The sequence below is a fragment of the Euleptes europaea genome, chromosome 2 (assembly GCF_029931775.1).
Source record: "Euleptes europaea isolate rEulEur1 chromosome 2, rEulEur1.hap1, whole genome shotgun sequence".
In the NCBI taxonomy this organism is placed as follows: Eukaryota; Metazoa; Chordata; class Lepidosauria; order Squamata; family Sphaerodactylidae; genus Euleptes; species Euleptes europaea.
The window spans coordinates 88,655,031-88,667,145 of NC_079313.1; the positions used below are offsets into that span (position 1 = coordinate 88,655,031).

Genomic DNA, 12,115 nt, shown 5'->3' on the forward strand with positions numbered 1-12,115 from the left:
ATCACGTGACTAGGTCCTCCCCCACCACCAGCAACCATGAGGACTAGAAATCTAAATTGGTTGTTTCAAAATGAAAGCTGCAATTTTCAAGAAGCCAACCCCAGTGCCAAAGGAGAGATTATGTGCTGGTTGGTGGAGTGCATGCTGACTGGTGGAGTGCAAGATACTTGCTGTGCTCTCCAGTTTGGTTTGTGTCCTGTGTTATAATTGTGTTGTCCCATTACAAATGACGGTGCTTCCAGGGTATGCTTATAATGAGCCTGGCTTTGGCCGGGAAGAGGGGGTTAACAAATGGAAATAATAAATACAATAAATAAATAAATAAATAATTGGAAAGGAATGTTTTATTTTCTCTTGAAACTCTTTTCTGATAGGTGAGAAGTTTTTTGATATTGACAGTGGCCGGAATGTTCCACTCCATTCCCCACCTACTGAACACTACACCATCGTCTTCAACACTTTTGTCATGATGCAGCTTTTCAATGAGATTAATGCTCGTAAAATCCACGGCGAGAGGAATGTCTTTGATGCCATTTTCCGCAATCCCATCTTCTGCACGGTGGTGCTGGGAACCTTTGTTGCCCAGGTAAATAAAATAAGTTCCAAGTGAGGCGAGGAACCTTAAGACAAAACTTGACAGGTGGTATTTACTGTGGCAGGGAAAGCTATCTGAAGTTCTTGCCAGAGTCATACTACTTCCTGTTGTCTTTATCAAGTGCTGTAGCTCCCCATAGAGTTGATTACACCTGCTACCTCACAAGGGTAACGGATAAAGTACTTGGTAGAGGAAATTGCGTGTCACTATAAGTTTGCAGAAAGCTTTGTGGTTTGATAAGACTTATATGAGGTGCTTTCACTGCATCTTATCTGTCTTCTGGGTCTAACCGTTAACAGCCACGAGCATTTTTACTTGTGAGACTTCTTATGAACCCCAGCCTGTAGGATCCACATATGTTTCTGCCCCGGGTCTCCATTTTTGTCATCTTGTAAGATTAATTACACCTTCTGAAAGCGCAAATACAGTTTTCTCCATGTAGAATGCTTGAGGTAATACCTGGGCTCATAATGCAGGTGTTTTTGTTTCACTAAAATCCCTTCTTAATGTGACACTAGTGGTGGATTTTATATATATACCTACCATGTTTACAGTGCAATCCTGTGCAGAGATATTCTAGTCTAAGCTCTTTGTTCCCTGTCTAAAACACCTGTCCATATCTGGTTAACCAGAATGTGATTTGCAAGCAGTTGCCTTAGATCAGTGATACTAAGTGGCTTGAGAGCCACATGTGACTCTTTAGCATGCCACCTGTGTCTGTCCTGAGCACTGGTTCCTAGTGTGGCGCCTGCCCTGTGTTTCAGGAAAGTGGGCAGGACTCTTGCCTGGTGGGGCTTGTGGTTGGCAGTAGTTACAGAGGAATTAGTTAAGTTGCAAGCTTCCCTGAAGTGGAGGTCTCCAGCCAGAGATGGAAGTAAATGTGGCTCTTTGATTGAAGTTAATTGCAAATGTGGCTCTTCAGGAGCCACAGAGTGGAGACTGCCCTCTTAGATGGTTTGTTTGCCTGGAAATATGCCTGGCATGCAGAAGCAGTATGTACTTTTGAGCTATTTTGCAAGATAACAATTCTTTCTATAATTCCACATACTTAATAAAGCCTGTTTTGACTGTAATTTTTCTTCTTCTTGTGCTGCAGATCATCATTGTTGAATTTGGTGGGAAGCCGTTCAGCTGTTCGGGGCTTACCTTGAGTCAGTGGTTCTGGTGTATTTTCATTGGTGTAGGCGAACTTCTTTGGGGACAGGTGAGAGTTAAAGCAAGCTATGTCATTATGTGACAGCGTTAATTGGAGCTATGGGAGTGCCTGGATAGCTCAGTCGGTAGAGCATCAGAGTTTTAATCTGAGGGTCCAGGGTTCAAGTCCCTGTTCGGGCATTGATTTTTGGGGAAGCTCAGTGGTAGAGCATCTGCTTGGCATGCCAAAGGTCCCAGGTTCAATCCCCGACATCTCCAGTTAAAGGGACTAGGCAAGTAGGTGATGTGAAAGACCTCTTCCTGAGACCCAAGAGAGCTGCTTCCGGTCTGAGCAGACAATACTGACTTGATGGACCAAGGGTCTGATTCAGTATAAGGCAGCTTCATGTGTTCATGTGAGTGTAGTTAACTTCCTTTCTCTGCCAAGAAGATCTGGACTTTTCTGTTGCTTTGAATAAGACCCCCTCCCATTGTCTGCTGTCCCTTCCTGTTTATAGAAAGGAATCCTGTGGCAATCTGTACACCTTTAATGAAGCATACAAATATATGGAGTTGCCTTATGCTGAGTCAGACCATTAGTCCATCTAGTGCAGCATTGTTCTCTGACCAGCAGAGGCTCTGTAAGGTCTTCTGCAGAGGTCTGCGGCCCTTCAACTGGAACTGCCAGGGCCTGAAATGTTGACCTTCCATATGCCAAGCAAAGCACTGTGCTGTTGTCCCTCTTGCAGCCGTGTGGCTGTAAAATCTGGTGGTGCCGTTAAGCTCCAGAGAGATAAAGGAGATGCCTGGAGGATTCCAGTAATGTTGCCAGGACTCTGGTGGTTAAGCCCCAGGCTTCAGAGCCAAAGGTGGTCAGTGTGGTGCTTTCTGCTAAAGCACCTTATGAAGACAAAATCCAGATATTGCAACAATCATCTTGTTCGTCGCAACAAGCAATATGATTTATCCCAGAACTACCTTGAGGGGGTGTAGCGGGCCAAAAGAATGGGTAGAACAATAACTTACAAATTAAACGAATAAAATTAAATTGTCATGATACCTAGCATTGCTGGGAAGGCCAGGCCAGAACACCATGAACAAAAACACCACATGTGCAGTCTGCAGTTTGATTCAGAAAGAAGGTCATGCAAGCCACAGAGCAGGAAAAAATTAATTTGGACTATGCCATTTCTCTAAAGGTGATTTGCACCGTTCCAACCAACCAGCTGAAGTTCCTGAAGGAGGCAGGACATGGCACTACCAAGGAGGATATTGCAGAGGAACAACTGAGGGAGGGTCTAGATGAAATTGACCATGCTGAAATGGAGCTCAGACGGGGACAGATCCTGTGGTTCCGGGGCCTCAACAGAATACAGACTCAGGTATAGTGCTGATTTCTTCTCTCCTAGGGACTTGCCTTCACTGTTCTGCTGGCAGCTCTTAGCAGTGTTATGCCTTAATTAATCAGATTCCATCTCAGTGAGATCAGGGCTGTATGTCCTAGAGATGGATGTGACAGCCACACTGCTGGAGTAGTCAGGTGTTAGTCAGCTACAGGGCCCAAACTAGCAATACTGGTAGAAGTGCAGTTGGGTATGCAATTGAAGCCTCCCCCTGGCCAAGCATTGCAACTTAAATTCTTCCATTTACAGTCCCAGCAAAAGATGGGCTACTTAATGCTAACCCTTGCCGCAGTTATGCAAAAACATGGGCTTAGGTTTAAACAGAATTAGAGTTTATTTTCCTGTAGTGTGCAAGGAATTACTGTGGGTTTCGTGGTTTGCCTCCCAGTACGTGCGACCCTACAGAGTATTCCACTGTGAATTTCATTGCTATGGCTTGCTTAAGTACTTGCTATCCACTTGAATGGGTGGTTCTTTAGATTAAGTAGTTGCTTAATGAGAGGATGACCCAAACGGGAAGCATAAATTGTTGGGAAGGGAAGAGGATTGTGTTCTTTACAGTCCAGGGACCTAGGATGCTGGCACAAGATTTCTCCTTACGTAAGAACAAATGCACAGATAGAAACATCAGATTATACAAATACAGAGTCAGGTGATTCAGGGGGCTTTATTTTGGAGAATAAAGATGAAGTATTTATTCATTTGCTTACTTCATTTATGCCCCACCTTTCTTCTCAGTAGGAACCCAAAGTGGCATGCATCATTATCCTCTCCTCCATGTTATTCTCACAATGACCCTGTGAAGCAAGTTAGGCTGAAAGAATATGCCTGGCCTAAGGTCACCCAGCAAGCTTCCTTGGCAGAGTAGGGGCTCAAACATGGATCTTCCAGATGCTACTCCAACACTGCCCACTAATACAATACTGCCTATTTCTTACAAACACATAATACCCCACAATATCATACAAGTCATCTTTCTTAAGGTGCATGACCTTTTGTTTTATAGATAATAAACTCTGGAAGAACAACTGTTCACCTGACGCAAGCGTGCAACTGTTTGTGCAGGTCCATTGACTCCTACCAAAATTCCCAGATTCCTGTTTGGCAACTGGTTTTCACTGACAGTCTGAGGCCCTGTGAGCAACATAGTAACCTTATTATATAAAGACGGACCATTGCCAAGCACCAGTCCACATATGATACTTCCCCCACCTTTCTTAGATTTCCTGCTCTGGTCTTTCAGGTGGACTGTAAGAAAGCTTGAGGGTTTGTTCTTCCCTTTTTGTGCCATCTTCTCATCAGGACATAGTGCATCTTGTTCCGTAGGATGCAAGCCATAGCAATGTCAGGGCTTGAGGTGCTCTCCCAAGACCCGAAGCTCAGTTTCTCACAAATTTCACTAAGTGAAATTATTCACACTTCAGATTTTTGTCTTAGCAAGGTTTTTAGGTAGTTCAGAGTGACTTGTTCTCTCAAGGTCCGGGTGTAATAACTTCCTGCACTCAGAAATCACCATTCCTAGCTTCCTTTTGCTTTTCTTACTGTTGTCAGCAATCTGAGATCAATTATGAGATTTCATTACTGTTACCTTCCTGGTTGCTGGTGGCATCTGGTGGTTTCATGGTAGTTATTATTTCCTGGCCTTTTGGGATGAAACCTTTAAAGAAATTATTTAAGAATATTTTTAAAAGTTTTTAAGAGTCTTTACGTTTTAAGACTTACCAGACTTCTGATATTTCCCATCAAGATTAAGAGTCCTTCTCTAATTCTAGGCTGAAAATGACCCCAAGGAAAGAGAAATAGGAGCCCAGTAGTGTGAAGTCCATCTTCCCAGCACACAGGAGATGATGATGCTTGATTATACCATTGTAATAAATGAGGAACCCCTGCCAGTTCAGTTCCCATTTGCCAATGGTGTTCAGACAGGTGACTGATCAATGGGCTGTTTACAATCTTTCACAGGAACAGATTGTTTGCACCCGTCAGAAACCAAGTCCCAGCTGATGGATGAAGGATCAGCTGGGAGTTGACTTTTTTATCTCCTACTGGGAAATTTTTGTTCTGTACCAGTAAAGTATTTTAGGAGGAAAGCAGGAGCCAACTCCCAGCTGATTGTGGAAATCAGATGGAAGTCAGGTTCTTCTGATCTCCCATCCTGGAAACTTTTCAGCATCCCAGACTTACTAAGATGCAGCAAATGCAGCCCTGCTTATTTCCTTTCTCTTTTCCTCACTCCAAACTGTCAGCTTGAGCTGTAGAGAAAAGAAGATCACTCCTTGTTCTCTGCAGACGAGCGCTGAATTTGGTGGGGTGGGGAACGACAGATTGTTGGCTTGGGCTGCATAGGAAAGGAGCAGATTGCTTGGGCTAAAGAGGACAAGAGAAAAATGTTCTTTCTGCTGATTGCTTATGATCTCCAACTTCATTGTGTAGCTGTTTTCTGGGGGAAAGAGAAGGGATTGGAAGCCCATGTCCAGCTGATGCCTCATTGGCAGTGAATCAGTTTCTGATTCCCTCAAAGGTTTTCTCTGTCCCAGCACACCAGGGCTAGGATCCAAGGAAGTGCCGAGAAGTCAGAACCCCGCTTCCTCTGTGAAAGTTTCTTTGGGTCAGTTTCTGACTAATAGGCAGCAGCAACCTTGTTTGACAGCTGTTGGAGTAGCTTAATGTAAGCTGAACGTAGCCTTGTTTAGCTCATGGTCTGATTGTGAGCGTCAAAAGGATACATTTGACTGCCAAACCGGTTTGCTGCAATATTCACAACATCCCTGGTTATAAAATGGTTTGAGGGCTACCCAAGGACATAGAATGCCCCTTAGCCACTCTCTAACTTTGTTAGCCTTCTGTCTTATTCTGCACGATTCTAGACAAGGAGATACTAACTTTACCCTTCTGTCCGCCATAACTAGACACACTGGACTACATGGTGTAAAACTGGTATGCAGTGTGTTCCAGCCACTAGCACAGTGGTAGATGGGGGTTAGTCTCAAAGAATCAGGGGATGTGAGGCAGACTGAAGATAGAAAAGCACTGGATCTCTGTGAGATGGAAGCCTTCAATTAGTGCTAAATAACGACTCTCCTTGCAATCATAAAAACAATCATAAAAATCTATTGTTATTGTGGTCCAGATGCTTGCCTCCATGACAGGACACAAGGCCTTAAACGAGGGGAAATGGTCTCAGAAGAATGCCTGCATGGAACCTAGACATGAGTGTGTTTTAGATGTGGGAACTGTAATCTCTGCCACCTTAAGGGTAGTTACTTGCACTACATATGGTGACATCTTCTGCTCCACACACCAGTCGTGTGCCGAGAATGCAAACTAAGGACTATGAATCCCATGGAAGCTGAACATGGCGTGCAGTTTGAAGCAGGGTATGGTTGTCACATCAGGAACCCTGCTATACCTTGGTGTTGACTTGCATCAGCCTGGCAAGATTGCCGTTGCATGTCTCTTGCGGTACGGATGTGCAACTGAGGTAGGTTATGGGTACTGAGACATCCAAAGAGACCCTGAGGATCGGAAGTCATTTGCGCTACTTGCAGAGATGGCTATATGTGGTTCCTTAAGCTGACCTTACATGAAAAACTCCAGGGGAGAGAGAACCATCCGGTGTCAAGAGTGCTCCTCCCTGTATGGGAAAAGGTGGTAGGTACAACCAGGCCTGATATGGTGGTGTAAAATTCCCCTAAGAAGCCCCTGTTGAGTAAATAAAAAGAATGGAGTCATCATGTCCAATTTGTGAAAGACCTGTTTCACTGGCAGAGCTTTGCATGTTCACTGAATGAGCAGTGCAGCTTGCTACAGCAAACACTATGCAAATGTGGGAAGGCTTTAGTTTTGTTTGTTTTGTGTGTATGTGATGTAAATCCAAGCAAATTAGCCTTGATCTTGGAAATCAAAGCTCCTGGAATTGCGGATTGCTCAGAAAAGTGCCCTGTTTATGTGTCCCTTCAGGGAAAACGGTGGGGGACTCTTTGGTATTGCTTGCATGATTAACTACAGAAACAGGCTGTATCAGGAAATGAAAACTGCAGCCCTTTCCTCCTTAGCAAGGGGCCTTTGCAGATGATACCAAATGACTTGCCAGAGAAGCAGAAAGCTTGTACCAAATCCAGCAGTTTTTCCTATGCCTTCCAGGGACAGTGAAGACAACGCTCTGCTATTGTGATATCTCTGCATGCCTCTGTGCCCTTTGTGCTTTGAGATGAATTGACATACTGCAGTTGCCATTAGCTTCAGCTTGGTTGTTTTGTGACTGATTGTCTTCTCTTGGCCAAACCCAATGGCCCCCATGTGATTTCAGGCCTGGTCCTTAGAGAGGTTAGCACATGGCAACCTCTGTTAGATTGTGGGGCAATGCCCCTTGGTGTCTCTTGGAGCCAAGCACCTGAAACACACTAGCTGTGTCTCTGAACTTTCTAGACTGTACTTTTGTGGCCTCTCTTTTGCTTATGTGCACACCTTCTCAATCTGCCCACTGAGCTTGCAGAGTGCTTTTCTACCGGATTGCCACCTCTCACTCATTATCTCACCCCACACATTTCTGATCTTAGGCTTTGACTACCCTGGACACGCATGCATGCTTGACGAAACCCCAGTGGCCTGCTACTTCATTTCAGAGCAGCATTAGGAAGGGGTGATTTGCTGCAGCAAATGACCGGGCAGGGGCTGCTTTTACTTGTTAAGCTCCTCCCCCCCAGGTTCCAGGAATGTGCTTGCCCCCACATATACACACCTGGAATCCAGCAAGAGAAGAAATGCCTTTGCCAAATTTGCAGTGGAAAAGTAGTGGGAGAGGGAGTTAAATACCTCCCTTCCTGCCTACCACTGAGCTACTGTACGTTGCCCCCACCCTGATCCTGTGTTGCAGTTAAGGGTGGAAATGGCTGTTCCTTACAACTAGTTTGACTAAGCATTTGGGGTAACAGTGCTCTTCTAAGTCACACTCCTCTAAATCAATTGAAATCAGCGGGCTTAGCCTTAGAAGGATGTAACTCTTGTTTAGGACTGCACTTTAAAACACTTTTTTCGAAAGACACCTGACCTGTTTCTGGGTTTAAATATTTATTTGGTATTAGTTTTTAAATCAACCTTCCAGTTGTTGTTGTTTTTAAAAAATAAAACTCAAAAGGGGAGGGAGTAAGCTTCATGATTGCTTGAAGGGCTGGCCAATCAACAGCGAAGACTGTTGATTGCAGTTCAGTGTGGAATGCAGTTCAGTGTGGAAGTGAACTGTGTTCACAAAGGGGTGAGTGCAAATCCAAACAGCATTAATCTGTTTCACTCAAAATAGCAGGTCACGAGGGTTTCTTTACATGTTTTTTTACATGTGCTGTGCAGTAAACATGCACCTACTGCAAACACAAGAATAACTGGGGGCAAGAGGATAAAAAAGGCTTGGCAGCTCAGTGCCCAGGGCCGCTACCTGTGGATTAACTGCTGAACGTGTTTTATGGGATTTTATGGGTTTTTTTCCTCTTTCCCCTCCTACTTTGTCCCTTATTGTTTGTATCTGTATCCTTTGTCTGCCCCCAGCCTCCCCGTTCCTCTCTCCCAGTCCCTTTTCCTCTTTTGACTGTGGGACAAAGCTATCTCACTCTCTGATTCTTTGCAGATGGACGTAGTTTACACATTCCAGACCGGCGCCTCCTCTTTACAGGGAGCCCTCAGGAGACAGCCTTCCATCGTGAGCCAACACCACGATGTAAAAAATGTTTCTAGCCCAACCCATGTAGCTCTTTCCTCCGCCAATTCCACTCCTACCACTTCTGCTGCTGCTGCTGCTGCTGCTGCGTCTCCTCCTGCGGGCAGTGAGTGACAGTCTATTCAATGCATGACTTCCTAATAACCACCAGAGGGCACTCGCACAGACCTAACCAAACCTGTTCTCTTTCCTTTTCTTTTAACCCATAACTTGACTTATGGTTTCTTGTCTTGAGAATTGGGAGGAAGTGAGGGGGGAAAAACAATCCATTTGAGTATACATACAACTTTTTTTTTTTTAAAGCTCTTGCATCTTTAACTTTGTTTTAAAATTCCTTCTGGTTCTTTTTCTGTTTCTTCTCCTCCTCTATTGCAATTTTTATCTTTCTCCTCCTTGCAGGACTGAATTATCATTCCCATATTTCTATAGGGGCATAAAATTAGAGGTAAAGGGGAAGGCATAATGGCCACTGATAAATAAGAAAGTGGGGAAAATGTCTCTATGAAAAGTGCAGGTTATCTATATGAAGTACTTAACTTACATAAAACAATTTTAATGTTGTCTGGGAGGCAATTTTTCTCCTTGAAGGGTATCTACAAGCTGGAGGTTGCAGTCCTATGCAGTAAGCCCCACCAAAGCTAATGAATGTGATTTTTTGAGTAAACATGCATAGGATCAGGCCAACAGATAAACGTTTTCTGAACACTTGTTATCTTTATGTGGAAGAGTGCTTGAATGATTCTTAGAATTACGGCTTGCCCCTTCCATCAGTCCTAATAAACATCAGGTGCAAAGGTAATATCTCAGCATTGCAGATAAAGCGTAATATGGATGCTCCTGATTTGGGGGAAAAAACACTATAATATCTATATTAAATTTAATGGGGGGGATTCTTGTGTCTCAGACCAGCAGACTTGTCAAAGGCTGTAGTGTGGAAAATATGTTCATATATGTTGAACGTGTATGAACATATATGAAACAGCCTTAGATCAGGCTACTGGTTCATCTGTATTCTGAGTATAAGTGGCTCTCCATGTTCTCAGAGGAGGGTCTTTTCTGATAGCTGCCTCCTGAGATTCTTTAACTAAATGCGAGGGGATTGGCCCTAGGCACCCTCTGCTAGCTAAGCATGTGGTGCACCACTGGTTTATACCCCATCCCCGTTAGGTAGCACTTATCTGTATATTGTGCAAATCAGTAATGTCAGGTCCTTTGTCTGAATTCGGTTCCCAGGCCAGATTTAAATTCGTTCTTGAACCTGGGAGTACAATGACTCCTAAACTTTGTGGTCTGCTTCCATGAAAAAAATGGGCTTTGCATGTTTGCACAAAATTGGGAAGCGTAGCTGGCTAGCTATCTGATATATATAGATTTGCAGACTTTAGGATTACAGTCACATGTGGAGATAATGTATTACTCTGCGTGAAAAAAGTGGCAGGTGAAAAAGAAATTTGAAGAGTAACATGTAGAACATTTTTTTCAAATGTTTCTCTCTTTATTTGATGTTGCCTCATAAATCTACAAGAATGTAGCAATCAATTTTGTTTTTTGCCATGCTAGAAAAATAACACTGCTCATTCCTGAGCCTTGCAGCGGCGGGGGACGGCGTGGCCTCCAAAGAGGTTTCCCAGCCGCTGCAAGGTTTAAAAAGGCCTTAAAAAAAATTTAATGGGCAAAATAGCCCTATTGAAAACAGCAAGAAAAACCTGGCGCAGCAGAGCTGTTGCTGGAGGGGGCATTACCGGCCTGGAGGGGCTTAGGAAGCTGCCTATAGTCAGCTCTGCCCCTGGGAATGCCCCCCCACATGCCAGTGCCGTATTTCTGTTTCGGGAGAGGCTGTGGCATTGGAGGAGCACCGTGCAGCTCTGTGGCGCCTAGGTGCTGACAGAACTGCCCCCGCCGCCCACGTAAGTGCCTCTTATTCCATGATAAGAGGGCACTTAAGTTGGCGTCCGCCTCTAGTCCTCAGGAATGGTCTGTAATAGAGGCTTTTTCTCCAGAAAAATAAAACAAATTCTTCACATCTGGAGTCTTTCATTTGAGTCCCTGAGTACTGATGTGTTCTCTGGCAAGTTAAGAAGCACTATCCAACATGTTTACTGTTGGCTGCTACTTATTTATTTAATCTCCTTTCTTTGTGCCCAGTGTTTCAAGGAGAACTTACTTGCATTTAGTACTTACCCTACACTGTCACTTTATTTTTTATGTATACACCCAGAATTTCTGAAGGAGTGCAGCTGTCGATATTTACAAAAGAAATATGTTCAGGTTTTTATTTTTTCCCCAGTATTGTACATCATATTCAGCTGAGGATACCACACACCGCATTGATTTATTAATTTTCATGTCATTGGTAGATGAGGTAAGAAAAAAGGGACATATTATTTGAGCAAGTAGAAGGATTTCCCATCACATAATAACAGCATCAAAAACTATTCTGTGTCTTTTTGGTCTTGTCTATGCAGTTCTCTGCTTCACTGTAGTTTTCTGCTGCAGTTCTCTGCTGTACTGTAAAGCTACCTTTCTGCCCCTCTCTCTTTCTCTCTCAGTACCTGGTGGAAAGTTCTACAATGCTAAAATTTCACTAGTCCCGTGCGCTGTGTTCATGAGGGCTGATGGATTAGAAAAGGAAGACCTCGTGAATAAATTGTGGGACGAGGGAGGGCTTGATACTGGCTTTGTACGGCCACATGACTTGCTAATTGTACACCTTAGAAAGGAATCCTTCTGGGAAACGAATAGGGCTGCCAGATTCCTCTTCACCACCTGTAGGAGGTTTTGGGGGTGGAGCCTGAGGAGGGCGGGGTTTGGGGAGGGGAGGATCTTCAATACCATAGAGTCCAATGGCCAAAGCAGCCATTTTTTTCAGGTGAACTGATCTCTATTTGCTGGAGATCAGTTGTAATAGCAGGAGATCTCAAGCTAGTACCTGGAGGTTGGCAACCCTAAAAAGGAAGTAAGAGTTTAAATGAACTATGACACAGCAGGTACAAAATAATGAAGTTGGGAATGGGATCACAACTAATATTTCCACAGGTGCGAGGACTTCCTCTTGCAGAACAAGATTTTCCTGCCTCCCTCTCCTGCAGGGGCCTGAAATGCAGCATTTAGAACTGCTGTATGAAGGGGGAAGCAGAAAATTGCACTGAGCAGAAATGCTAGCTGGGATCCAAGCCAATGAGTGTCCTTTTCTTCACAAAGGAAAAGGGGGGAACACCTTTTTTTTTAACCCTGCTTACTAATAAACCAGCCCCAAGTAAATGCCTGGGGAAC

The 12,115-nt window shown here is 44.1% G+C and overlaps 1 protein-coding gene and 1 non-coding gene across 4 annotated transcripts in view; both read left to right on the forward strand.

Moving 5' to 3' along the window:
• The window catches only part of ATP2B4 (ATPase plasma membrane Ca2+ transporting 4), a 93,995-nt gene that overhangs the window by 74,256 nt on the left and 7,624 nt on the right, over positions 1–12,115 (forward strand). The window contains exons 17-20 of one of the 3 annotated variants that reach the window (XM_056845565.1): positions 375–586; positions 1,692–1,799; positions 2,929–3,111; positions 8,753–8,869. In XM_056845565.1, coding sequence (XP_056701543.1) covers positions 375–586; positions 1,692–1,799; positions 2,929–3,111; positions 8,753–8,869 — 620 coding nt within the window. Of the gene's footprint in view, positions 1–374; positions 587–1,691; positions 1,800–2,928; positions 3,112–8,752; positions 8,949–12,115 lie in introns of all 3 variants that reach the window. The other 2 variants (XM_056845564.1, XM_056845563.1) reach the window with 2 other exon arrangements.
• TRNAK-UUU (transfer RNA lysine (anticodon UUU)) lies at positions 1,858–1,930 on the forward strand. The gene has a single exon. It is a non-coding gene; the product is annotated as a tRNA-Lys (tRNA).